This window comes from Aspergillus welwitschiae (genome assembly GCF_003344945.1).
Source record: "Aspergillus welwitschiae strain CBS 139.54b unplaced genomic scaffold BDQ94scaffold_13, whole genome shotgun sequence".
Lineage (NCBI taxonomy): Eukaryota > Fungi > Ascomycota > Eurotiomycetes > Eurotiales > Aspergillaceae > Aspergillus > Aspergillus welwitschiae.
Window position 1 is genome coordinate 711,690 of NW_020798707.1, and position 23,740 is coordinate 735,429.

Genomic DNA, 23,740 nt, shown 5'->3' on the forward strand with positions numbered 1-23,740 from the left:
TTTTACTATTAACTAGGCCAACTAGTTGAATTGCCTTCTCTCCAATCTAGACTGAAACGAAACACAACCCAAATCAAACCCTACCTCGCTCTCACTACCCGCCCACCATTCCAAGAGAAAAGAGAGCTCGAGCCCTGCTGAAATGGCTCCGAACAACCATATTAGCCTGACACGGTACGCCGTAGTCAGTAAGTAAATAAGTACCCAGTCCAATAACCCCATTATTTTTTGTCAATTTGCCGTTTTTTGAGCGCCCAAAACGCCATCCGTCTTCATTGTTACCAGTCATTCAATCATCTGTTGTCTTTGTCTCGTTAAAAGCGTGAGCCAGCCATGTTTTCCCATTTGCACCATGTCTTATCCATCCAGTAGGGTCCCGGGTTTCCCTCTTTCATGAAATCAACGCCTTGCAACTGAATGAGGTTGATGCGATGTGAGCAAGCAGCATACATATACGCCCTAGGGCGTAAGGGATTGGCCAAAGGAAAGAGAAAGAAAAAGATTACTCAAGTGAAAACAGGTATATTTGTAGTATCGTCACCCACATCGCGGGTCGTGATGGAGGATAAACTAAAATTAAGGATATCTTCACGCATCTGGGCCTCGTTCCAGAAGTATTCCGGTGAAGATGAAGATGAAGAAGGGGAGGCGTCGTCCTGGACATGAAGGAGACGTTTTCGTTGACGGGTGGCCAGAGTATCGGCGTCGATTTGGTCGCATCCGAGTGCGCATTCTTGTTGAGTGACGATGAAGTCGATGAGAACTTGGCGGAGACGGTCCCAGATCGTGCCGTGGCGTTTCCATTCAAGGCGCTTGGCAACTCGGACCATGCGGGAAACAATCCAGCACCGGGCACCAGTGTCGCCGCGGTAATTTGGCGGATAGCCGCCGTTGTTGAGGAAGAGCCAGAGGACGGAGGTGATGCTAGGGTTGGTGGAGGGATTCATTTTTCTGATTTCCACGCTTAGCCATTCCATGTAGGGGTCGAGGGAGGTTGAGTTTAGGTAGCAATCGTGGAGAGCAATGGCCAGGAAGAAGAGACAGGCCATGCAGGTGTATTCGTCGATAAAACGGATATCCCGAATTCCATGATCGTAGTCAGGGAGCATCGTGAGAATCGTGTAGAGCTGCGTGCCGGGTGTGAAATAGTTGATGCGCTTCGGGATGGCATCAGGTGAGAGAGTGTAAGGAGCATCTAGGGCACGGCGTTCTAGTTCGCGGAGACGGCGGAAGAATCTTAAAAAGTCTTCGCAGGCGCGAAAAGTTTCGCAGAGACTTTCCGAGTCTTCTGCGGTAGTTGAGTCATGGGGTACTGCAAGGTGAATTGTCGGATCCAGGAAGTCGAGTGGAGGAGTAGCCGAGATAGCACCAGTCCAGGGTAGAGAGGTGCTGACAATGGCCTTTGAGGCACAACTAAAATCCACCCTGAAAACAGTCAACAGATATCCTTTCATACAGACAACCACACAAAGTTACCAATAGAGCACCTTCTCCAGGAAGGGGCTAGAGATCCGCATGCCTTGCATTCCTCCGCGACTTCTAATCATCGATGCCAATCCTCTAAAATGCATCCGTTCTATGGATGCATCCTTGGACCATTTCTCCAAGGTGTTAGTTAAATACAATTACAACGGAACGCAACGAGTCACAATACCTCAATGACAGCCATTGTGGCAACAGCGTAGATAGTTCCGTCATACTGCCCAGTAGAGTCTGCTTGGATGCGCTCGTTCATCAACCGCAGCGCTCGCATCTTATGGGTCAAACTTTGGACGGACTCGGTTTTGCCTTCGACACCTGCACGGTGCTTCGAAGCAATGGCGAGCATGGCCTGGAACGGCAGGCCATCGTGCAAGGCAAACTGCCGAAATATCTCCATCATAGGGTTGTTCGCGATCGAATCGGCAAACTTATACATCATAGATGGGTACGTGACCACAACTAACATACGTGTAAGCTCCAGTCAGGAAGCAAAGTGATATGCAGGGGTTTGAAATGCACATGCAACGTCTTAGGCTAGGGATGACATCTGCGGCGCAATATAACATACAATGTTGGATCAATTCATGATCTGCATGGCTAACCGGAATTGGATAGCAGCTAAACGGGTCTCGAACGGAACCTTCTCCAGGAGTAATGAGGGGGTCTAAAGCCTTAGGTGTAGGCTTTTGAACAGCCAGTGAGGAAGGAGGCGATTTCTCCTCACGTTTGACCTTGTGTAATTTAGGGATGAGCAATCGCGAAGGTCCCTTTGGCTTTTCAGGCGGTGGATGGTCCTCTTCGCTACTCGGCGAACCCTTTTCGGATTTGATAGCAGGCTCATCCTGGATTTCCTCCACCAGCGATGGGGAGGACTCGGGTACCTGAGAGTCAGACGGGGAGCGGGGGGTCCAACCACCGCCAGGTATACGAGCTGTCCCCAATCGCGCGATACTGTCCAAGCGCCGCTGATGCATGTACTGGCGCATGGCATGGCGGCGGACCTGGCGCTTGGACTCATGATCAGTGACTAGGACAAACTCGAAGTTCCTGGAGCCAGATTGCTGGGCGGGTCTGGCAGGCCGGTTCCTTGAGGGAGCTGAGCGGTCTTCTGCATGATGATTATTGTGATCATTGGAATGACGACGAGCAGGCACAGGGCCTGGGGCAGCGCCCACATTCACATTCTGAAACTTAAGATTAGGCTTATTAGAGGTGGTTCCGGGGTCGGGGTTACCCTCCTCCCCCATTATCTCATGATTTGGCCTGGCCCGGCAAACGCGTAGTACCGGTCAGGCCCGGGAATTAGGGACTGGGGGCAAGAGCCGAAGGGTGGGGAAGACCAAACAGGGCGTCTGTCTGTACTTTCTGCAGCTCTCTTGGGCAGTGGAGCTGTCCGAGGAGCCCGATGGGAATCGATAGGGCAAAAGCTTCAGAAACTAAGCCCGTGGCCGCAAGAGATGGCGCATAGCAGAGAATGTCGTTGGACTGGCACAGAATGGCGAAACTCCAATGTTCGCCGTCAGCCCGATTTCCCCTTTGGGCTTTGCTTCCCCCACCCTCGTGCCCCCACGTGATGATCTCCCGGCTGACTCAGCCGTATAGTCACCGCTTCATCTTCTTTCACGTCTCTCTCCCTAACCACTAAAGGAAAATATTATAGAGATTACGCCCAAAGTTTGAAACATCGCTCTATCTATGGATTTAACATGGACTATAGAGAAGAAAAGCTGTAACTTTTGTTACTATAAATGCCCCTTGAGATCACTGATACCTGGCAGTGTCTGCTGGGAGGGGCTCAGGCACCTACAAAATAAGCATTGCTACTCCACCTGCCTTAATACATTCTGGATCCCCTCTTCCCCATGGGGTAACTTGACTCCTACTAATAAAAGTGCAAAGTAAGGTTGATTAGCTCTGGCGGCCTTCTGATTTGATGGCCTGAACACACGTAATCCACGGTCATGCCCTAGTGGTCTACTATTGACGGTATGGGTGTCTAGTGCGTCAATGGCCGATGCATCTTGGCTAAGCTTCTGTCATCTTCTAGTACTTCCCGCTAAGCTGACCAGCCCTACCTATATTGTAAATCTAAGCGAGTCGGCAATAGAGTTGATAGTTAGCTTGGAAAAACATTTAAGCTACATGTACCCCACACCATTAACATCAGTCACGTGCAGCTTGTCCCATCCCACTGTAGACTCTCCGGGCAGCATCTCGAATCCCGCTCAGTAATTTCAAGGCATACGAGGGAGTAATAAAGCCCCATACCGTCAATGAGGAGTTGCACTATTGGCTCCAGTCTCCCGCTTGATATCTTAACTACAGGCTGGGGCTAGTTGTTGGCATCCGCAAGGCAATGTCTTTCTACACCACGGTCTCCATGTTATAAACAGAATTCACCTAGTTAAGGGATCAACCGCCGTCCTGTCGATACTTCGCCAGAGCCGCCAAGATGCCTTCACTCATCTCTTCCTCCTGCTGACTCGACTCCTGCAATCGTCGCTCTTCGATAGCTTGTCTCCGTGTTTCTAGCCGACCCTCCTCTGCATCTGCTAGGATTGATTCTGCGGCGTTGTCTTCACTTGTTTCCAAAGAATTGAAGGTTCGGTCTTCATGATCCTCAACAACCCCAGTTGCATGACCTCTAGCGATTCCTCCCCTGGCAGTTACCCTCTTCGCCGACTCGGCCCTAAAGCCTTCTCTTACTGTACTACACCACTGCCTGACCTTCTTCTCACCCCATCCGGGTACTGCACTGATCTGCTCTGGTTGGGCATTAACCGCATTCTGCAGGCTCCCAAACGTAGATATCAAGCTTGCTGCATCTGATTTATTAATGCTTCGGGGTGTCGTGACGAACTCAACAAGAGATTCCTTGTATGACTGAGCTTGCTGCGTGCGAATAGCAGTAGGTTGAGAGTTTTCAGAAGACTTGAACAATTCAAGATAGTGTGCAGCTTCGGGTGCAGACCAGCAAAGGATCAGCGTCAAATTATTGACGATGGATGTCTTCGAAAGCTCCTTCAAGCTTTCTTCATGATTCGGGATATCCACAATAACCAGGATAATACGTAAAAGGTATTTTCCTGCTATGAGACGAATTCGCGAGTAGATATATTCGGGATGTAACCGGTGGTACTTCAAGGAAAGAAATAGAGCACAGGTGGTGTTTCCGACCACATAGTCGGCCGGAATATCTGCATATTCCCATGGCAGTAGTTTGATATGATTCAATATCGGATTGCCTTTTTGTCGCGTTGACACGAGGATGGCAGATGGACCAGACCTGCTGGGGAGTGCTTGTGGCTTAGGCTGCTGGACTTTAGACGGTGGCTGCGGCATCGAGGCACCAGACGCTCGGGGCGTAGCAGATTCTGAACGTGCTACTGGGTCCATTGCTGCTTTCTCTCCCCCAGTGTCGTCCGCTATTGGTTCGGAGGAAATAGAAAGTTACTGCATCAAGTGCCTCGCAGATTATAAGCGAACGGGACCCTGGATGTTGTCATATCGCTTCGATTTACACCCATCCTTGGCCGTGAAAGGTGGGCCGTGCAAGGGTTCCCGATTGGTTATTATGAGATATGTCACGTGGTAGATCCATCATGTGACTTGGGTGTTCATCCTTTCAGATATGTGCCACAAGGAAAGGATTAGCGATGGTGGGCAGGGATATGAAGCCTTGATTATATGGAGTCTCTGGCTTCGTCTTCTAAACAAGGGAAGAGCATACGATTTCTTCAAATTTAGTATAAAACCGTCTCGTTCAGTGTAGCGTATGCCATTGTAAATCGCTAACCTCGTCGGGCATAAGTGAAAGGAGTCTTCCGTCTGCAAATAACAGTTATCGAACGCAGAACAGCAGACAGAAGTATCGCGAAGCAGACGATCAGTAACAAGAAAGATCTAGACTGATGTGTAGAATGAAAGTAGATGGAGCATGGTGGAGACCCATTCCCTCTCACCGCCCGCAGACCCGCTTTTGCCTCCAAAAGTCAGAAAACGGCATCGGGATTTTTCTGCCGCTGATTTTGCTACAAAAAAAAAAGTTACTCAAAACACCAATCAAGGCTGAGAGGAACGAGTCCAAGATGAGTTCCCCTGAAGCCAGCGAGATCAAGGGCAGCGCTGCTCCTGAGTCCAACATGGAAGTACAAACCGACAAGCCAGCACAGGAGACACCGGCCTCCAACCAGCCTAGGAGGGAGCTTTTCATCCGATCGCTTCCCGCCTCTACGACGACCGAGAGCCTGACAGAATACTTCTCGCAATCCTACGTTATTAAGCATGCCGTTGCTGTCACAGATCCTGAGACGAAGCAATCGAAGGGATACGGTTTCGTGACATTCGCGGATATCGAAGACGCAAAGGCTGCGCTAGAAGAGTTTAATGGCTCCGTGTTTGAAGGCAAGAAGATCAAGGTTGAATACGCGCAACCGCGTCATCGTGTTGTTGATGAGAACCTCGGAAAGAGCAAGCCTTCGGCTGAAGCTCTTGAGCAGAAGAAGAAGAGAGAGGAACAGAGGGCGGCTGCTCAGCCGCCTAAGCTGATCGTTCGAAACTTGCCGTGGAGCATCAAGGAACCTGATGATTTGGCGGTGCTCTTCCGCAGCTTTGGAAAGGTCAAATATGTTACCCTTCCTAAGAAGGGAAGTCAACTGGCCGGTTTCGGTTTCGTTGTTTTGCGCGGAAAGAAAAACGCCGAGAAGGCGTTGCAGGCAGTGAACGGAAAGGAGGTGGACGGAAGAACATTGGCTGTCGATTGGGCTGTTGAGAAGAACGTCTGGGAGGATTTACAAAAGGATCAGGAGGAACAGGAGGAGAATGTAAAGGAGGAGTCAGAAGACGCTGATATGGAGGATGCTATCGAAGCAGAAGTTGGCATTGATGAAGAAGCCCAGTCTGACGAGGACGACGATATGGAATATGGTAGCGACGTTGATGAGGATGAAGATGTCGAGGAGGACGAGGACGAGGATGAGGAAGAGGGAGAGGGAGATAAGGAAGACGAAAGGAACGCTTCGACTATCTTCATCAGAAACCTCCCCTTCACCTGTGACGATGATATGCTCTACGAACACTTCACCCAATTCGGTCCCCTTCGCTATGCCCGAATCGTCGTCGATCACGAAACCGAGCGTCCTCGTGGTACTGGTTTTGCTTGCTTCTGGAAGCCCGACGATGCAGCAGCCTGCGTGCGCGACGCCCCCAAACAACAAGATACCCTTGTCGCAGAGAAAGATAAGGCTAAGAAAGCCTCTACCGCCTACAAGCATTCCATTCTACAGAACGAAAACGCGGACCCCACCGGACGGTATACCTTGGAGGGTCGTGTACTACAAGTTGCCCGCGCAGTGAGCAAATCTCGCGCTTCACAGCTGGAGGAAGAGGGAGTGTCTCGCCGACTCGTCCGCGATACCGACAAGCGCCGCCTGTACCTTCTTTCCGAGGGTACCATCCCGCAGAACTCCGCCCTCTACAAGAAGCTTTCACCATCGGAGATCAAGATGAGAGAGGACAGCTACAAGCAACGACAGAACTTCATCAAGAAGAACCCGGCCCTCCATCTCAGTTTGACGCGTTTGTCGATTCGTAATATTCCCCGTCATGTCACCACAAAAGATTTGAAACAGCTCGCTCGTCAAGCGATCGCCGGATTTGCTGAGGATGCGAAGAAGGGTCTGCGGCAGCCTTTGTCTAAGGAGGAGTTGAACCGCGCGGCCGACATCATGAGAGAGGCAGAGCAGTTGCGGAAGAAGAAGGGTGTTGGTGTTGTGAGACAAGCGAAGATCGTCTTCGAAACCCGAGATGGCCACAAGGTTGGCGAGGACAAGGCTGCGGGAAGAAGCAGAGGTTACGGTTTCATTGAATACTACACCCACCGCCACGCCCTGATGGCTCTCAGATGGCTCAATGGCCATGCTGTCGAGGCACCTGCGACTGGTTCGGAGGACGCCAAGGACAAGAAGAAGCGTTTGATCGTTGAGTTCGCCATTGAGAACGCCCAGGTCGTCAAGCGCCGGCAAGAACAGCAGGCTAAGGCCCGTACTTTCAAGAAAGGAAAGCAGGATGGTGAAGGTTCTGCGGAGAAGGACGAAGCAAAGAACAACAAGGGAGGTCCCAATGGAAAGAAGAGGAAGCGCTCTGACAACAATGACAAGGGCGCAAATGGAGAGGATGATGAGGAACAGAATAAGCTTGCAAAGCGGAATCGTATCATCGCAAAGAAGCGCATGCAGCGAAGATCTCGGAAAGGAAAGGCCTAAGGCCGGGTACATAGATAAAAGTCAATGCGGGTTATATATGGAGTAAATAGCTAATGATATCTGTCAACAAGCTTATTTCTTTGGTTTCTAGCGCTGTATTGTTGAAAGTATCTGACACCGACAGCTCTTTATTCAGAGTAGCTCGCGTAAGAGTGAAGTCAACGGGTATTATTCTTGCATTGCAGAAAGGTTGATTATCTCCATGCATCGCTGCTAACCATTTGTTCCTTTAGTAGTTCGTAGCATCCTTCACCTTTCCCACAATGTTGTAGCGTTTGCTGAAAAACGTGAACCATTCATCCAGGACTGTCTTCTCCTTGTCCTCCAAATCATACCAATCGGGTTTGCAATCCTCGGCTTTGAGCGACGAAGAGGCAAGGGCGCGGGAGGGATCCTTTCCAGCAAAGACTAGCAAATATACATCAGCACACCCGTTCACAATCACTAAGGCACAGATATAGGCTTGTATTCAGCGTAGGATAGCTTACCGTGGTACTGCCCACTAGGACTGTATGCCTGGTTCCTAGTCACATCGAAAACGATCCCCTTAATCGCAACCAAGGTGGGACGGTTAGGATCGGTACCTGTAAACATTAATTTGTCAGTACTGAAATTGTAACAGATTGGAGTATCCTCGGAGGTGCAGTGTGAAGATCTCACCATCACATTTGGACAGCTCTTCAACGGTTATGGGATCATATTTCGGGGGATCGAGCTGGACAGGGATCTTAGGAGAAAAGCGCTTCGGCTCAGGCTCGTGCTCGACCATTGTGACGATTGTCTATCGTGCAGGTAATTCTATTCAGGGACTGAAAGTGGTTTTGTCGCTGGGAAGTTGTTGTCTAGCAGCAGGAACCTTGGAAGGACGAGGTTCGTTGCCGGTTAAACAGGCGCGGGGCAGGCGGGGAGAGCTCGGAGCGGCGAAACCGTGGGTCGAGGTTTGGCAGCTACCGTCCGCGGCTCGGTGATGTTATCGTAAGTCCCCATCTCGTCTTCTCGGATGAGTAGTACCTTTTACAGCTAGTTTCATTGGCTCTCGAGACATCGACTCACTACCATCTTCTAGAGTATCCACTGCCCCTGAACCTAGGTAGGTTTAGACTCGCCTAGTCCAGGGTCAGTCTCGATAGTTGCTCTGAGATATGCTTGCAGGAGTAAAGTTGATGCCAGTGATCTGTAACAACGTGATCGTAATAGTTTGGTTGGCAACTCGGGCGAGCCCCTTCCGCATCTGTAGAGGATTGCCTGCTCTGGAAATCCCGTGATTGGTACCAGCTTCTGACGTCAAAGACGCCTACCTGATGGACAACTGTATCTATCGTATAAGCAAGCACCACACATGTCATCCATCTCAGTCTACAACTGTTGCAAACTCTTTCATATTTTGTATACAGAACTGGGTCATCTATTCTGGGCCTTGTTGTTATCATATTCATCACGAGGAACTTCCCAAAGAACGGACACAATGTCCTCCCATCAGAGTAGTCAACCGAGGGCCATCCAGACCCCATCCCTTGCTCGAGACTCTTATGGCAATGATGCAGAAAGAGACCCCAGATCGATCTCGGAGGAGTCCGATCTGTCGCATTACCTCCACTACGAAGACAACGACGGCTTTTTCCCTCCAGCCTGGCTAGGGAAGGCACCGCCTACTCAACATGGAGTTGGAACGAAGGTTTCGGATAAGAATACCCAAACCGAGATGCGAACATGATCAATGACTCAAGATATTTTCGCATGAATCTACTGTGCCTTTTTCTCATTAGTGGCCTTTTATCCTTGCCTGGCGTCATGGCGTGAAACGCTTCTCCATACTTGTTGAAATCACGAGGCTTGGGAAATATAGCTGAGATATGAGGGATGGGGAAGTGCCTCAAAATCGCATTATGTCCGCCGAATCCATTCTTCCTTTATGGGCCTTGAAATCCCACGGATACAAGTCGCCGCGGGGAAGGCTGGAGCAGAGACTCGCATGACTACAATTGCTATATCAAGGGGCAATCAGAGGGGCGCTTGCTGGAACAAGGATTACTCGGTATTATCATTCTAGTCTGGGATTAGTATCATGTACGGCCTAGGCCGCGCCAAACCTATGGAACCCTAGCTGCTACTGCATCGTTGGTTAGTCCAAGCCGAGTTAAAATGTCTTATACCCTGCAATGCAGGATTCTCCTTTGACAGTTTCAAGCATTTGTTTAACCTGCAGTCTCACAACATCCTCTCTGCCACCAATGTTCATACCAGACTTGTCAACTGACAGTCTGGATTCACTCATGTGACCCCCCGGCTGAATGCCACGGCAATTCCCCAAAACAGTTAGGGCGGGCCATCCCCGGCCGAGGTTTAACTTCAACTTTTCCTACTGCCCCTCATATTTGGGTCCCTTGCTGCCCGTGGCATTTATCTACCGTGCGTGCCATTTGGCTTGGTAGTATACTCAGCTGCAACCAGCTATATCTGCGACTGGCTGCAGTCATTGATACCTGCCAACCAAATCCGGCGGTGCCGCAACAAATGTGCTGCAGCTCTTATCATAGCCTTCGCTTCCTATTCAGACTCGAAGACCTGAAAACCCCGGGGTATGTCTTCCTGGCATACAATCGTCTCCTGGATGCTACCATCTGCCTTGCTGATGTGACTGCCTGGCGCTTTTACTCTACTTTGTAATATCGAAGATTCGTCGCTTCCATCCAAAGGCAGAAAGTGACCCTGATCATGGGTTACACGAAAATCGTAATTCAATCTGATTGGACACCTCGACGGCCGATCTGTCTGTGTTGTATCTATAGTAGTATCCGACGCAGAAGGTTATGATAGGGTCAGATAACTCCATATAAAGTTTGACTTAGCACATCAGCGTAGAATGTGTGGCTAGTTTCCCAGTTTGCTTCTCATTCATTACGAAGTCGAGTCGATAGGAGAGTGTAGTGTAAGTAGTTGTTAGCGTGGATTAATACCATCAAGTAAAGTAGAAACAGCAAGCAAGGAAGGACAAGGTTAAAATGACGAGCACCATGTTTTGCTCAAACGCCACGCACAACTGTATCTGCCCGCCATTGTGGGGGCCCCGAATGGAGTCGCCGAAGCTGCAAGTCGGCCTCCGCGCTGTGATTTGCCTCCTTGATTCCCTTTGCACGAGTTATTCCTAGACCATAATTGACTAAAATGTCTTCTGCCGAATAATGCCCCATGATGAGGGATATTCGCATGGCGAGAACGGCTCTTGACCGGTCTAGCTAGCCCACCATTTTTCTTCGCGGTTTCCCTTCGCCCGCTTTCTTTTTCTACGAAACAGCTCTCCTTTCCTCTTATTCCATGCCTCACAATTCACTCAATGTCCTTGAACTTGCTTTTCTATATATATATTTAAGCTGCCCACTGCGGGGCATTGATGAATTCTAGCCATAATATGGCTTTTACATCCGCTATACAAACCGAGGGGCATTCCCCCACAATCGGCCCTCAAGGATTCAGCGAGAAACGTAAAGAATCCGATATGGGACGCACTGAGAAGGATGCTGTCGTTCGCGACAGTGAAGAAATAGTCGAAGATGAATCGAAGAAGCTTGCCTACGACCATACACACCGCAAGCTGAAGCCCAGGCATATCCAGCTTATCGGTATCGGCGGCACAATCGGGACCGTTTTGTACGTCCAAATTGGCAAAGCACTGATGGAGGGTGGCCCTGCTAGTCTCTTCATCGCATTTATTATCTGGTTAGTCTTGATCCCATCACTCTGTTCTCTTGTCTTTCGCTGTTCCCTTACGGTGCTGCAATTCCCATCTTGTGAACTGTCTCAAAAGGCTTCGTTTATTGGTAAGTTTCTGGAAGCCGAAGCACAAAGTACAGGAACTCGCTTTCGCCCAATGGTCAGCGTCTGCAAGGATGTCTTTCAACATCAGACACCTCATGCACTATACGTAGATAGCGCAGTGTCAGCTTTTCCTCCTTGTTCCTGATGTGTGCTCCACCCTAGAGACAGCAGAATTTCGGGATTGTCTGGCCTTGCCTTGTGCATATTGCTGCTAAATTTATGGAATCTTATACCTCGTTTATATATAGGTCCGCTGTCATTCTATGTATAACTGTTTGTACGGATTCCCTTTCCCTGCGATCTTGAAGCCCTTCCTATCTTCCCTCATGCCGCCAGCGACACAAAAGCTGCCAATTGCGACCTGTGCGATTTTATCTGCATGCCCCAAAGCGCCGAATTCCCAATGGCCTCTCTGATTCCGTCGCAACAACTTGGCTCGCGCATTTGTTCCCTTTGAAGTAGCATTCCACTAAGATAATACCTATGCTAGGTTTGGCTGAGATGGTCACATATTTGCCCATTTCCTCGCCCTTTATCCGCTTTGCAACTCGATACGTTGACGAGGCCTTTGGGGTTGCTGCCGGTTACAACTTCTTCATCTTTCAAGCTGCCATGGTGCCATTTGAAGTTACAGCGTGTAACCTGATTATCACTTACTGGAGCGATGCGGTCCCAGTCGCCGGAATTATTGTAATTGTGCTTGTGCTCTTTGGGTATGTTATGCTCTCGATCGAAGCATACCTCCTGTGCAACTTGAAGCAGTGCAAGCTAACAAGTATCAGGCTACTCAACATCTTCGCAGTGAAGTGGTATGGCGAAGCCGAATTTTGGCTTTCCCTGAGCAAGGTCTTGCTTAGTGTGGGCCTGATCTTCTTTACATTCATTGTGATGCTCGGAGGCAACCCCCTTGGCGATCGATTTGGATTCCGCTACTGGAAGAACCCTGGGGCATTCAACGAATACTACAAGACCGGAGATCTAGGCCGATGGCTCGGGTTTCTTGCTTGCCTCATCCAAGCCAGTTTCACGATCGCCGGTCCTGACTACGTCTCCATGGCTGCCGGTGAAGCAGTCAACCCCCGCAAAATCCTGCCCAAAGCATACAATGGCATCTTCTATCGACTCACCACCTTTTTCGTTCTTGGTGTGCTCTGCGTTGGTATCTTAGTTCCCTACAACGATCCTGACCTGGCTGCTGCGTACGAAAAAGACCTGCCTGGTGCAGCCGCATCACCGTATGTTGTCGCCATGGACCGGCTGAAAATTCCCGTCCTGCCACACATCGTCAATGCTATGGTCCTCCTCGCTGCTTTCAGTGCCGGAAACAGTTACGTCTACTGCGCCAGCAGAAGTCTGTACGGTCTTGCTCTGGATGGCAAGGCTCCGCGCATTCTCACCAAATGTACAAAAACCGGTGTGCCAATATACTGCGTCTTGATTGTGTTCGTTTTTGCGCTGTTGGCTTTCCTACAGGTCTCTAATGGGTCAGCCGTCGTGCTGAATTGGTTTGTTAATCTTGTGAGTCTTTCCCCATCAACTACTTCTTCTGCAAATTCTGATGAAACACAAATCAGGTCACTGCATCCCAGCTGATCAACTTTTCCGTCATTACTTTCACCTACACCCGGTTCAGAAAAGCTCTCATGGCACAGGGTGTCCCTCGCACATCCCTTCCCTACCAGAGTCGTGGCCAGCCCTATGTCGCCTACATTGCCTTAGTCTCGACTTTCGTCATGACTTTCATAAGCGGCTACACGGTCTTCTTACCTGGCAACTGGGACATCCCGACTTTCTTCTTCTCGTATACCATGATCGGAGTGTTTCCTGTCATCTACGTGGGATGGAAACTCTGGCATCGTACGAAGTTTTTGAGCCCAAAGGAAATTGATATCGTCACTGGAGTCGAAGAAGTGGATGTGTATACGAGGAATTATGTGGAGGAACCTTCAAGGTAGGTCTATCTGGTATACTTCTGATGGTCTGGAAACTAAGTATCGCACACAGTAACGCTTTTACGAGATTCAACGATATGGTTTTTGGTTAAACCAGCATCATAAGACAATGCATAGATAAAACCTGGGTGGCTGTCTGGATAGAAGTTCTTTTCTCGTTTCTTTCCTTAGCAGATGAATAAGACGACTTTGAAGATAAAAGATAAACAATGAAATCGCTCAACCATAGTCCAGCCCTATAGAATATCATACAAGACACAAGTATATCCCACCCCCTCCAATATAATATATTACATCCCCCTTATTATCATCTATCATCTATCATCCCACCCTCTACCACCACCCCATCCCACTCCACATGAACAACACAGCATCGAATTAATTCCCCTCCCCCCTCTCCTTCTTCAACGCCTCCAACCGCATCTTATTCCTCTTCCCCAATACCCTAAGCGTATTCTTCTTCTCCATCTCCGTCATGGCCTCCCAATTCGAAATCCGCGATAACGTGCCATCCTGATTCACCACCACAGGACCCAGGTGGTCCAATGCAACTGCTGATCCATCCCCGCTTACGTCGAGTTTCGTGGCTGATTCGGCGTCTGGAAGGGCGAGGATGGGTTTTTGTTGGTCATCGCCTTCTTGTTGGTTTTGGGTTTGGGTTTGTTGGTCGTTGGGTGTGCTCATTGTGGAGTAGTGAGAGCTTTTCTCCTTTTGATATCTATTGGTAGTGGTGGTGATTGCGTTGTTGTAGAGATGGATTGCTGAGCAGTGAGGGTGGAGGGGGAGTGTGGCTTGGTGGAGGAAGTGTCGGGGTGTGTATGTTGTGGTTGTGACTGTTGCGGTTGCGGATGCGGGTGCGATGCGGGCGGTCGTGGTTAGGAGGAGGTTGATGAGTGAGGCGCGCGTGAGGGTTGAGGACATGTACATTATATTATTTCTGTTGGTTGTTTGGTTGTTGTGGAGTGTGGGTGAGGGTGGAATTTGGTTGATTAAAAGAAAGGAAGGATGATGATGTCGTCGACGAAATCTTGGGATGTGGAGTGAAGGCGGGCGGAGTCGAAAAGAGGATTCTAGAACGTTGGGTACGTTCTGAGTCTTAAGCGTACGGATTGCCCATTTAATTGTTGTATTGAGTTATGGAGATTGGGTTGTGTTTTTTTTGCATATTATTGAGCTTATTTCTGGGTGAAATAATTTACTTTTCTTTTGTCAAGCTGTCTTGCTGTAGCTTGTATCTGTTCCGATATAGATGCAGCTCCGTACATTACCATATCTACAAAACTACTTACCCATCATACACCCTGATTATTAGCGGAACCACCAATTCACCTGTTGATCAGATAAGTAAGAGAGAGTCATACGCGCACACTTATAGTCAACTTACCGAAGCCGTCACCCCTGTCCCTACGCCCTTGATACTATGCCACCATCCCCGGGGAATGAACATTCCATCACCCGCTTCGAGATGTGCTTCATACCCATCTAGCCCCGGCACAGCTTTCTCCTCATCCCAGACAGCCTGCTCCAATAATGCCCTTTCTTGGCCCTGCATCATTTCATCTCCTCGGATCGCAGCAGCCTCGCGACCTCCGCTTCGTCCCAGCTGCCGTCTCACGGACCCAAATACTTTCTGTCCATCGCCAGGCGATAAAAGTCTCACAACCTTTTGTCCCGCGAGTTGAACGAAGAGATTGGGATTCGGGTCCCGATGGAGAGGCGTATACGTAGGTGGATATCCGATCCAAACATTCGTGTCGTAGACATCACCCTTTCCGGCCTGTGCTACTAATTCAGGTGTTGGAAAGTCATCGCGGAGTACCTGGGGGAGATCTAGGAGCTGGCACTGCGCTAGATACAACCGAGCGGACTGTGTCTCGAGCGTCTCTGCGGAACGAATCCAATCAAGGAACAAACTCAGCGGTGCGTGAAATTGCTGAAAGGTGAGCCCGTCTGCTCCTGTCTCGGAGGCGCCGTCGGAGGAAGGCTGTGTGAGTTCCAGAGGAACGAAGGCGTCGGCTCCGTGTTGGGCAAGGTAAGTTGTATTCAGTTGAGATACATTTGGTTCGGTCGGAGCGGGCTCGAACCAACGCTCAAAGGCGGGGAAATCACGAAAAGAACCCCGAGGGAGAATTGTAGGACGTTCCGGAGTAAAGTAGTTTTGGCGGAAGTCGTTTATGTCGGCATCGTTGAGGGTATCTAGGGGGCGATATGAGCGGGATGTCGTGGAGGTGAAGCAGCGTTGTTGTCGTGGTTGGTTTGAAGAGGAGAACCGGAGGGCGACAGACGACAGACGGTGCCAAACCCTGAGGTTATTGCTGGGCAGACATTGTTGGAGCTTCATTCAGAAGACCAAGTGTTCTGTCATCCAAAAGAAGTGGGTTGGGAAAGCACCGCATCCACTATTCAGTGTTGCTTAGATGCTGCTGCACATGCGGTTTGACAAAGTGCAGATCGGGGAATTTCCGCCCCGACTGGGATCGACCAGTTGCCGGTGGATCTGTGAGATTTGCCCTTTGTAGCTCTTCATCCTTCATTTAAATTTGGATTCTTATTATGATTTCATCTACTATTAGTATCTCTTCAGATAAATTTACTGTGGTCCTTCAGAGGAAACCGTAATTGGTAGAGTTATCAACAACACAAGCAAGGGCTGATAAGGATGCCATGTCAGCTGGTGATGGTGATGATAAAACCATGGACAGAACTCGCTCGGTCTTTTTTACCTCGACAACCCAATTGGAAATTAGACGGCAGACAACAAACCTGTCATTTGACCAGAACCACAGTTGACCACCGTCAGGATCAGCTAGGGACTTCCCATTAGCTTATAAGAAATAAATCCGCAGCACCTGAATCTCCTCGTCGGCGATCCCTTCCCGGTCCGGCCATCTGGGGAAACGGAAACCCCGCGCGCCATCGAGCAAACGAAAGGAATCCCTCCGCGCCGGTCGCTGCTCTCTTTCGCGCCAACAACCAATCGTCCCAACTTGATTTCCATCCAAAATGTCGTCGGAGTCGCCGCAGGTTGATATGGCACCACCCCAGCCTGATTCTGGCGAGCAGAATGCCACTCCGGACGCTGATACCGCGAAGAGGAAAGCGGAACCCGCCAACGGAACTCATACTCGTTCCAAGCGGAATCGCTACATCTCCATTGCGTGGTATGATTCGGCTCGCTGCCATCCACCCATGTTGACCCTCTCCCATCACTGGCTTAGCACGCTTCCTCTTATCTGTTAGCTGATTAATTCTGTATTTCCCGTTTAGTAACGAATGCAAGAGGCGGAAGATCAAATGCAATGGCCAGGTACCCTGTCAACGCTGTGGACACCTTAACCTCGAATGTCAGTCAGCCTTGCGCTGTAGCTCCTCGCTGTAGCTCCCTCAACACACATGGCAGACGCGACTTACTATTTCCATAGGTCGATATGCCCCAAACTGCTGCAATAATAACTTTAAAGACTCCGAGTACGTCGATCATCACCTCTGGCTTTCTTTCCCTGCAGTATGCCCATCATGGTCCTCAGCTGACCAGTCCTCCACTACCAGGGAATTTCGGTCGATGACAGACCAGATAAAGACATTACAGGAACAGGTAAATAGTCTTTTTACCAATCTGAAGGATCTTCGGTCGCAAAGGTCGTCCATAGACTCCCCAAATTTTGACGCCTTCTCTCGTGATGGCTCGCAATCGGTGTTCACTCCTATGCATGCCCCATTGGGCAAACCACGCATAAGACATCCCCGATTCCAGGGGCCAACCAGCTCAGCTTTTAACTTCGACGTCGCAAGGTCTAGTCTACAGAACATGGGCATCGCCCCGCCCGAGGAAGTGATACCAGACGATTTGACCACGGCCCAGGTCACCCCGGCTGGCTCCCCTCCCCATGTGGGCCCGTCGTTTCTCACAATGCATCCCACCAAGGATCCCATATGGTCCATCAAGCGAGAAGAAGCTTTGCGTCTGTGTCGTGTCTATGAAGAGGAGATTGGTATCATGTATCCCCTGGTTGATATAGACCAGATCGCTCAGCAAGTGAACTTGCTATACACGTTCATGGAATCTGCGATACGCACGGGGTTTGCGCAACGGGGCTTGCCTGGTGCTGATGGTCTTACTGATGACAACACGGTTCTTTTGAAGATGATACTTGCTATAACACTGGTCGTGGAAGGGGGCGGCCAAAGCGAGCTCGGACAGCGGCTGTATCTGAGCGTAAAGCCAATAGCTGAATCCAAACTCTGGGATACGCTCGACATCAGGACAATCCAGTTATATGGCATGATTGTGGGTTAATCACTATATGTACTGGGATTGCGCTGACACGTTCAAACAACAGGCAACTTTCCATTTTCACATGGACGATGATGCCATGGCTTATCGCATCATCGGCCTGGCCGCACGTATGTGCCTTGAGATGGGTCTGCATCGGCGCGATGCCCTGAACAAGATGTTTCCGGATGAAGACCAATGGCCTGCCGTGGTGAAGACTTTCTGGACAATCTACAGTCTGGACCGACGATGGAGTCTCGGGACAGGGCTGCCTTTCAACATCCAGGATGAAGACATCGACCCTAACCTCCCTGAGCCGGTGAGTTACACTATTTAATGGATTCTTTATTGGTCAGCTGCTAATAACCTCTCTAGGATGCTTCATTGCCGTATCTGAAATCGATGATATCATACAATCGCATTAGCTCGAAGATCTGGTATTCGGGGCTTGGCTCTGAGGGTACAACGGACATACGTCGGGATGAGATAGGCTATCTGGATTACCAGATCTTGCAGTGGTACAAACAGGTCCCAGATGCCCTGAAATTCTATCCAATCGAGTCTCCAAAGAGTGGTCATGTGGATTCGGCCAACCGGGGCCTGAGGCGATTAAGGGTCCTACTGTATCTCCGCATGAATCAGCTCCGAATCCTCATCTACCGCCCCGTACTCCACTCTGCAGCAAGTATTGCCGAGGATAAGGGTCATGCTCAAACGGTGGTGGATGTTGCAAAAGATACCATCCGCGTGCTCACTCGACTCAATCAGACATCCGACATATACCGCAGCCAACAGATCACCTTCAACTATTTCCTCGTGGCTGCTCTGGCAGTCCTCTTCCTTGCTGTCTGCCATGCACCGGCAGACTTCAACCGACAAGTACGGGATGAGTTCTACATGGCACTGAACTTGATCAGCGGGTTCAGTACGAAGTCCTACGTCTCGAAGCGTCTCTGGAAGGCTATCAAGGGACTTCGAAAGATCGGGGAACGACTGGGAGTGCTTGTGCGGCCTTTCGGGTCGGATTCAAATGACCCTCATTCCAGTGCAGCAGTGGCCATGGCCGGATTAGCAGGGCACCAAATTGAAGACTTGTCGGTGTATGGCCCGATGAATGGGATCGGCGAGCTTGGCAACAGTCCTCTCAACGGGCTGCAGATGAGCCATGAGCTTACGAATCTATTTGAGGCAGTAGGCGGGTTTGGGAACTTTATGGCTTCTGGGACACCGGCCGAGGGGATCAATGGGTTTGTAGGTCATGATGGGGAGATCCAGAACACGGGGGAGGGGCTCTCGGGAGTGCTTGGAGATGAAGGCGAATGGTCACGGGTGATCCGGGATTTGTTCTAGAAGATGAGATCAGATCTACAGTGGTCACGACTGTTCAAATCGTAGCATGAAGTGTCGTTGTCCTGTATAACCATATCCCCATGTAGAGAGAGACTGAGGGACAGTCGAGGCTGGCCGATCGCCACGTGACTGAGGGAGGGAAAGCCAGCGGCGGGTGACTTTCGGTCGCCAACCTCCTCCAAAGCCAATCCCAGAACATGTTCCACTTGTGAATCGCTGTTGGTGTGGCCACCCACCTTCTCTGCATCTGAAGACATCGGTCTTTCTGTTGTCTATCTTTTGGGCCCCGACTCACCACTCTGCCGTCGTCTAGCTGCCTTATCTATCGCTCCCTCTTCGTGTTTGAGCACCTTTCCCGACCGCCCCACGAACCTAATTTCGGAAGCCCCTCGACATCCTCCGTCGATCGATTCAGGAAGAGAGAAAGAGAGAGAGAGAGAGAGAGAGAGAGCCAGGGAGATTTGTTGATCCATCCTTATCCACCATCATCTGGACGGGTCAAATCTATCAATCTCTATTAATGCCTTGTGGCCGTCAGTGATTCTGGGAGACATCGTTTGCTGAAGAGTCCCGCTCCCAATTCAGTCGCGTTAACACACCCTCATCGCACAACAATCTGCCCGCCCGCTCGCCCGCCCGCACACTGTCATGACCGCGACATTCATCACAACCCTGTCATTCTATTAGCCCTACAGCGGACGTCATCTGCAGTCCCATTATACCTTATCCACCCAATTCTTGCCTTCCTACCACAGGAGGGCTCACGACTTCGGAACCTTGTACCAGATCCCATTACATCTGGTGCAGGTTTAATCGGCGCTTCATCTCGCACGAGATACTTCGCAGTCGTTTCTCTCCTTAGCTCGGCAACGTGTCGAGAGAGATAGGTTCGGCGTTGGCCGACGGCCTAGACAGGCTGGATCTGAGTCAACTGTCTGAATCGACGCCCTCGTCGTCCGCGTCCGACTCCTTCGATATGTCGTCTTCGGAAGGGGCCCCGGAGTCCTGGATCTCCTCGTTTTGCTCCCTGATGGGTCATGAGTTCTTTGCGGAAGTGTCGGAGGACTTTATCGAAGATGACTTCAACCTGACGGGTCTGCAATCGCAGGTGCCTATGTACAAGGAGGCCCTGGAAATGATCCTGGATGTGGAACCCGAGGAGGACGAGGAGGATGAAGAAGAGGAGGAGGAAGAGGAGGACGAGGACGAGATTCTAGGAGACGAGAAGCCACCAGGATACCGCAGGGCAGGGGAACGGAGGCATGCACGAGTCGCGAGTGATCTGAGCGTTATTGAGAGCTCCGCCGAATTGCTTTACGGACTGATCCACCAGCGCTACATCACTTCACGGCCCGGTATCCAGCAGATGCTTGAAAAGTACGAAATGCAACATTTCGGTGTCTGCCCGCGAGTCTATTGCAACGGATGCAAGGTTCTGCCCGTCGGCCGTTCCGACACGCCTGGCCAAGAGACGGTCAAGCTGTTCTGCCCTAGTTGCCAAGATCTGTACACGCCCCCGAACAGTCGGTTCCACTCAGTCGATGGAGCATTCTTTGGAACTACCTTTGGTTGCCTGTTCTTTATGACCTTCCCAGACCTCGATATCGGACCCCGGCTGGACAGCTCCCTCGCCGCGTTATCACCGACCCGCTCCTCCTCCTTGACATCTTCTTCGATCAACAACCAAGTCGTGCCAGATGTGCCTCCTCCCAACCAGCCTGTCGAGATCAACGGCGTGCGTACCATCAACTTCAGCCCGGGTCTTGGACCGGGTCGGATCTACGAGTCCCGGATCTATGGTTTCCGCGTGTCGGAACGCTCACGGTCAGGACCACGCATGAAGTGGCTGCGGATGAAGCCTCTTGATATTCGGGAACTGGATGAGCTGTCACGGTACGAGGCGCTGCACGGGGGGGCTGATAATGCTGATAATGATGGGGACACGGAAATGGGGAGCGCCCCCGGCAGCGCACAGAGTGCCGCCATTGCGAAAAGGAAAAAGGCGCCCATGCGCAGACGGCGATACAATCCTAACCAGATGAGCATCAACGGAGCGGAGGCTGGATAACGTGTCACATTGTCTTGTGTGCTTTCCTTGTTGGGATAGTTATCCTTTCTCAATCCTTTCTGTCCTTTTTTTTTATCTAAATATTCTTATGTTCTTCATCTCCTTCTATTGCCTGTCTGTGCTCCATCTAGTGAAATATTTGGAATCATTACCCTCTATCTTCCTACCACATTATCTCTTACTCGTCGCCATCCCTATCTCCCGCAAAACCTACACTACTTCTACCACGCTTGTCTATTGACCTTGTTCGCTTCAGTTCGCAATGTTCGTTTCAGCTCATCCTGTTGACCTGCATCGAGGCGTCGTTGAGTCGAGTTTCTTCGTCTTTGGCGTACAGATTCACGTTCGAATACAGTACAGAGGAGAATCATGGATAAAGTACGATTGTATGAATTGATTAATGGACGTGCAGTAGATATCCATTTACGTAGGCACATGCTTGACGCAGTGATCAACTCTCTAGTTTGTATGCAATAAATTCTCCCCCGTGAGTTTTCTTGAATACACTCGCTCCTGGTTCATCAGTAACAAGCCACTAAGCCTGTGACTTCTATCGCATCCATTACCTGCCCGATAGATAGCTTCATCATCCGACTCATGCGGATTTGGCTATTACATACCATACTCGTACAGTTCATGTGCATTAGGTGCCTGTATTCTTGAGACCGGATACGCGTATATCCCACGTTTGCACCTACCTCCCTCCGAATCCACCTGAATAGGCAGATGTATTTATCCTCATCTCAAGCTACATTTAATGTTCAGAGTGGCCTAGCATAGAGCACAGAAATAGTATCAAGCAGATCAGGCATCACAGTTGATCGTAGCTGTGATCGAAGCGCATAACTAGCACATATAGAGACGATAAACTACATCATCATCAACCCGTATCTGCCTATTTCCTCATTCCGGCGCTAACTCACCTCAGAGATAAAGCACATGCATAGCTAGGGCCTTCCACAAGCATCGCACAGCCAGACAGATACATAAAGAGTAATATGATAGTAGGGTAATTCCTAATCAGGAAAAAGGTATACTCAGGATACTACCCTAGCATCCCCCATGCAGCTAGCGAATAGTGCTAAATTTAATATACGGAGTAATATAGTCTATTATATACAAGAGTATCAAATATATGTTCTCCACCATCACGATCCTCTATAACGCCGAGAAGGTAGATGCCCGAATCAGCAGCAGTAGTAGGCGCCTATATTCAGGAATATTAATGCCTAGAGGGACTACAAACCTACTGACAAACTATCTCCTCAGTGTTATCAACCAATGTAGCAGTAACCAGCAATGATATCTACATGTGAAAGGACCCTGGGATCAGACTCATGCTCCGTGCACAATAACAATAGGCATCCCAAGTTCCCAACATCTACTACTATAGCTAGATCCTACTCAAGTTATCGTATCAGACACCTCATTATCTCCATATATTACATCACTAAACTGAAACATGATTTAAACGGCTAGGCACCTACCAAAGATGAAGAACGAAGGATCGCAGGATCGCAGGATCACACGTGGTTGTGTCAAGTCCACGGGCGATAGGATGATAAGAAGCAGTAACTGAGAGTCTAGAATGGCACCATCATCTCAAAACGAACTAGTAGTATTCAGCCGGTCCCGGCCGGGCGACCGACCGACCGACCGACCGACCGGTCGAGCGTAATCTTCAGACCCTGGACGGGTAAATCGAAAAAACAAAAAAGGGAAAATTAAAGTGATGACCTGACTCTGACTCCCTTCCGTTCGGAGTCGGAGGGATGTTCTGTCCGTCCGTGTCCTTGTCCTTGGTATGCATAATGTAGACTCAAAATTATAACCAACTAACTATGTAGCGATCGTATTTGTCATGCGGGTTTATGACCCCTCCGTGGCGTTAACAAGAATTAATAAACGATGAGAACTTTACTTTACGCATTAGGCGTCCAACTGATAAGTAACCTGTATGAAGTAGTCGGTTAGACCATCAAAATTACTCATGACTATCCAGAAGGATTCATTAGTTAGTTAGTTATTGTGTCCCTGGTAGAGTGAGTCATGAGGCCCCCATCCCGACCTCAATTCATTCATTGCCCAGCTTCAACAGGCAAGGCATCCAGCCAGCTCTTACCACCAATCAACAAGCCTCTTCTTCTTCTCCTCCCAGATATTGAGAATAAATTACTGTACGGAAAACCACAGGGGGAGGAAGGAACCGGATTTCACCGATTTTCAGCTTGTCCGACTCCGTATCTGCATACTACACTACTGCCAATGTTTTTATTTTATTTTTATTCTATTTTCTCTTGAGCCTCCTGGTGTCACTCATGCATGACGAATCCCACGCCCTAACCAATGCAATGCTGGCAGGTGAGGTGAGGAAGGGGGGGAGAGGGGGGGAAAAGGCCCAATCCTAGTAGCTCGGCCAGATGTCTTTCAGCCTATACGAGATACATTTCCCTTTCCCCTCACCCCTCACTCCACCCACCGAGTCAGGTCCCTTCGACTGCGTCTCGTCAAGTCGAGATTGGTTTCTCTCCCTTCG

General features: G+C 49.8%; 11 protein-coding genes across 11 annotated transcripts; 6 read left to right on the plus strand and 5 right to left on the minus strand.

The window, feature by feature from the left end:
• Window positions 1-364: 364 nt before the first annotated feature.
• Window positions 365-2,944, minus strand: BDQ94DRAFT_24614 (uncharacterized protein). The gene is made up of 4 exons (XM_026775310.1): window positions 2,051-2,944; window positions 1,655-1,941; window positions 1,477-1,601; window positions 365-1,425 (listed from the first exon to the last, which is right to left on the minus strand). The coding sequence occupies exons 1-4, from the start codon at window positions 2,727-2,729 to the stop codon at window positions 507-509; spliced, it is 2,010 nt and encodes a 669-aa protein (XP_026627280.1). The 5' UTR covers window positions 2,730-2,944; the 3' UTR covers window positions 365-506.
• Window positions 2,945-3,137: 193 nt separating this feature from the next.
• Window positions 3,138-3,397, plus strand: BDQ94DRAFT_142443 (uncharacterized protein). Its single transcript, XM_026766035.1, has one exon. The coding sequence runs from the start codon at window positions 3,178-3,180 to the stop codon at window positions 3,382-3,384; it is 207 nt and encodes a 68-aa protein (XP_026627281.1). The 5' UTR covers window positions 3,138-3,177; the 3' UTR covers window positions 3,385-3,397.
• Window positions 3,398-3,785: 388 nt separating this feature from the next.
• On the minus strand, window positions 3,786-4,991 carry BDQ94DRAFT_142444 (DNA repair protein RAD10). Its single transcript, XM_026766036.1, has one exon. The coding sequence runs from the start codon at window positions 4,876-4,878 to the stop codon at window positions 3,895-3,897; it is 984 nt and encodes a 327-aa protein (XP_026627282.1). The 5' UTR covers window positions 4,879-4,991; the 3' UTR covers window positions 3,786-3,894.
• Window positions 4,992-5,527: 536 nt separating this feature from the next.
• On the plus strand, window positions 5,528-7,804 carry BDQ94DRAFT_142445 (mRNA-binding ribosome biosynthesis protein NOP4). The gene has a single exon (XM_026766037.1). The coding sequence runs from the start codon at window positions 5,571-5,573 to the stop codon at window positions 7,743-7,745; it is 2,175 nt and encodes a 724-aa protein (XP_026627283.1). The 5' UTR covers window positions 5,528-5,570; the 3' UTR covers window positions 7,746-7,804.
• Window positions 7,805-7,859: 55 nt separating this feature from the next.
• On the minus strand, window positions 7,860-8,672 carry BDQ94DRAFT_24642 (putative progesterone binding protein). Its single transcript, XM_026775311.1, has 3 exons — window positions 8,406-8,672; window positions 8,234-8,329; window positions 7,860-8,153 (listed from the first exon to the last, which is right to left on the minus strand). Exons 1-3 carry the CDS (start codon window positions 8,512-8,514, stop codon window positions 7,975-7,977), a joined length of 384 nt encoding a protein of 127 aa, XP_026627284.1. The 5' UTR covers window positions 8,515-8,672; the 3' UTR covers window positions 7,860-7,974.
• A 388-nt stretch (window positions 8,673-9,060) lies between these two features.
• On the plus strand, window positions 9,061-9,497 carry BDQ94DRAFT_142447 (uncharacterized protein). Its single transcript, XM_026766038.1, has one exon. The coding sequence runs from the start codon at window positions 9,085-9,087 to the stop codon at window positions 9,457-9,459; it is 375 nt and encodes a 124-aa protein (XP_026627285.1). The 5' UTR covers window positions 9,061-9,084; the 3' UTR covers window positions 9,460-9,497.
• Window positions 9,498-11,136: 1,639 nt separating this feature from the next.
• On the plus strand, window positions 11,137-13,748 carry BDQ94DRAFT_178215 (putative general amino acid permease (Agp2); the record flags this gene model as incomplete). The annotated part of the gene is made up of 6 exons (XM_026773079.1): window positions 11,137-11,462; window positions 11,810-11,838; window positions 12,052-12,274; window positions 12,344-13,079; window positions 13,136-13,512; window positions 13,566-13,748. The coding sequence occupies 6 exons, from the start codon at window positions 11,137-11,139 to the stop codon at window positions 13,603-13,605; spliced, it is 1,731 nt and encodes a 576-aa protein (XP_026627286.1). The 3' UTR covers window positions 13,606-13,748.
• On the minus strand, window positions 13,749-14,535 carry BDQ94DRAFT_24668 (uncharacterized protein). The gene has a single exon (XM_026775312.1). The coding sequence runs from the start codon at window positions 14,438-14,440 to the stop codon at window positions 13,892-13,894; it is 549 nt and encodes a 182-aa protein (XP_026627287.1). The 5' UTR covers window positions 14,441-14,535; the 3' UTR covers window positions 13,749-13,891.
• A 57-nt stretch (window positions 14,536-14,592) lies between these two features.
• BDQ94DRAFT_142453 (putative JmjC domain protein) lies at window positions 14,593-15,930 on the minus strand. Its single transcript, XM_026766039.1, has 2 exons — window positions 14,898-15,930; window positions 14,593-14,842 (listed from the first exon to the last, which is right to left on the minus strand). The coding sequence occupies exons 1-2, from the start codon at window positions 15,852-15,854 to the stop codon at window positions 14,822-14,824; spliced, it is 978 nt and encodes a 325-aa protein (XP_026627288.1). The 5' UTR covers window positions 15,855-15,930; the 3' UTR covers window positions 14,593-14,821.
• A 497-nt stretch (window positions 15,931-16,427) lies between these two features.
• BDQ94DRAFT_24685 (transcription factor domain-containing protein) lies at window positions 16,428-19,153 on the plus strand. Its single transcript, XM_026775314.1, has 6 exons — window positions 16,428-16,674; window positions 16,781-16,857; window positions 16,936-16,981; window positions 17,063-17,801; window positions 17,854-18,105; window positions 18,162-19,153. Exons 1-6 carry the CDS (start codon window positions 16,517-16,519, stop codon window positions 19,134-19,136), a joined length of 2,247 nt encoding a protein of 748 aa, XP_026627289.1. The 5' UTR covers window positions 16,428-16,516; the 3' UTR covers window positions 19,137-19,153.
• Window positions 19,154-19,748: 595 nt separating this feature from the next.
• BDQ94DRAFT_24679 (casein kinase II subunit beta) lies at window positions 19,749-21,315 on the plus strand. The gene has a single exon (XM_026775313.1). The coding sequence runs from the start codon at window positions 20,113-20,115 to the stop codon at window positions 21,202-21,204; it is 1,092 nt and encodes a 363-aa protein (XP_026627290.1). The 5' UTR covers window positions 19,749-20,112; the 3' UTR covers window positions 21,205-21,315.
• Window positions 21,316-23,740: the final 2,425 nt, after the last annotated feature.

Excerpts from the sequence above, each read along its gene's own strand:
- BDQ94DRAFT_24614 (XM_026775310.1), bottom strand. The coding sequence starts at position 2,729 with ATGGGGGAGGAGGGTAACCCCGACCCCGGAACCACCTCTAATAAGCCT. Across the intron at positions 1,942-2,050 it reads TCATGAATTGATCCAACATT|TTGTGGTCACGTACCCATCT; the intron begins GTATGTTATATT and ends CACGTATGTTAG. Across the intron at positions 1,602-1,654 it reads CCACAATGGCTGTCATTGAG|AAATGGTCCAAGGATGCATC; the intron begins GTATTGTGACTC and ends AACACCTTGGAG.
- BDQ94DRAFT_142443 (XM_026766035.1), top strand. The coding sequence starts at position 3,178 with ATGGATTTAACATGGACTATAGAGAAGAAAAGCTGTAACTTTTGTTAC.
- BDQ94DRAFT_142444 (XM_026766036.1), bottom strand. The coding sequence starts at position 4,878 with ATGGACCCAGTAGCACGTTCAGAATCTGCTACGCCCCGAGCGTCTGGT.
- BDQ94DRAFT_142445 (XM_026766037.1), top strand. The coding sequence starts at position 5,571 with ATGAGTTCCCCTGAAGCCAGCGAGATCAAGGGCAGCGCTGCTCCTGAG.
- BDQ94DRAFT_24642 (XM_026775311.1), bottom strand. The coding sequence starts at position 8,514 with ATGGTCGAGCACGAGCCTGAGCCGAAGCGCTTTTCTCCTAAGATCCCT. Across the intron at positions 8,330-8,405 it reads AGAGCTGTCCAAATGTGATG|GTACCGATCCTAACCGTCCC; the intron begins GTGAGATCTTCA and ends TAATGTTTACAG. Across the intron at positions 8,154-8,233 it reads TCCTAGTGGGCAGTACCACG|TCTTTGCTGGAAAGGATCCC; the intron begins GTAAGCTATCCT and ends TATATTTGCTAG.
- BDQ94DRAFT_142447 (XM_026766038.1), top strand. The coding sequence starts at position 9,085 with ATGTCATCCATCTCAGTCTACAACTGTTGCAAACTCTTTCATATTTTG.
- BDQ94DRAFT_24668 (XM_026775312.1), bottom strand. The coding sequence starts at position 14,440 with ATGTACATGTCCTCAACCCTCACGCGCGCCTCACTCATCAACCTCCTC.
- BDQ94DRAFT_142453 (XM_026766039.1), bottom strand. The coding sequence starts at position 15,854 with ATGAAGCTCCAACAATGTCTGCCCAGCAATAACCTCAGGGTTTGGCAC. Across the intron at positions 14,843-14,897 it reads GGACAGGGGTGACGGCTTCG|GTGAATTGGTGGTTCCGCTA; the intron begins GTAAGTTGACTA and ends TCTGATCAACAG.
- BDQ94DRAFT_24685 (XM_026775314.1), top strand. The coding sequence starts at position 16,517 with ATGTCGTCGGAGTCGCCGCAGGTTGATATGGCACCACCCCAGCCTGAT. Across the intron at positions 16,858-16,935 it reads TGGACACCTTAACCTCGAAT|GTCGATATGCCCCAAACTGC; the intron begins GTCAGTCAGCCT and ends CTATTTCCATAG. Across the intron at positions 17,802-17,853 it reads TCCAGTTATATGGCATGATT|GCAACTTTCCATTTTCACAT; the intron begins GTGGGTTAATCA and ends TTCAAACAACAG.
- BDQ94DRAFT_24679 (XM_026775313.1), top strand. The coding sequence starts at position 20,113 with ATGTCGTCTTCGGAAGGGGCCCCGGAGTCCTGGATCTCCTCGTTTTGC.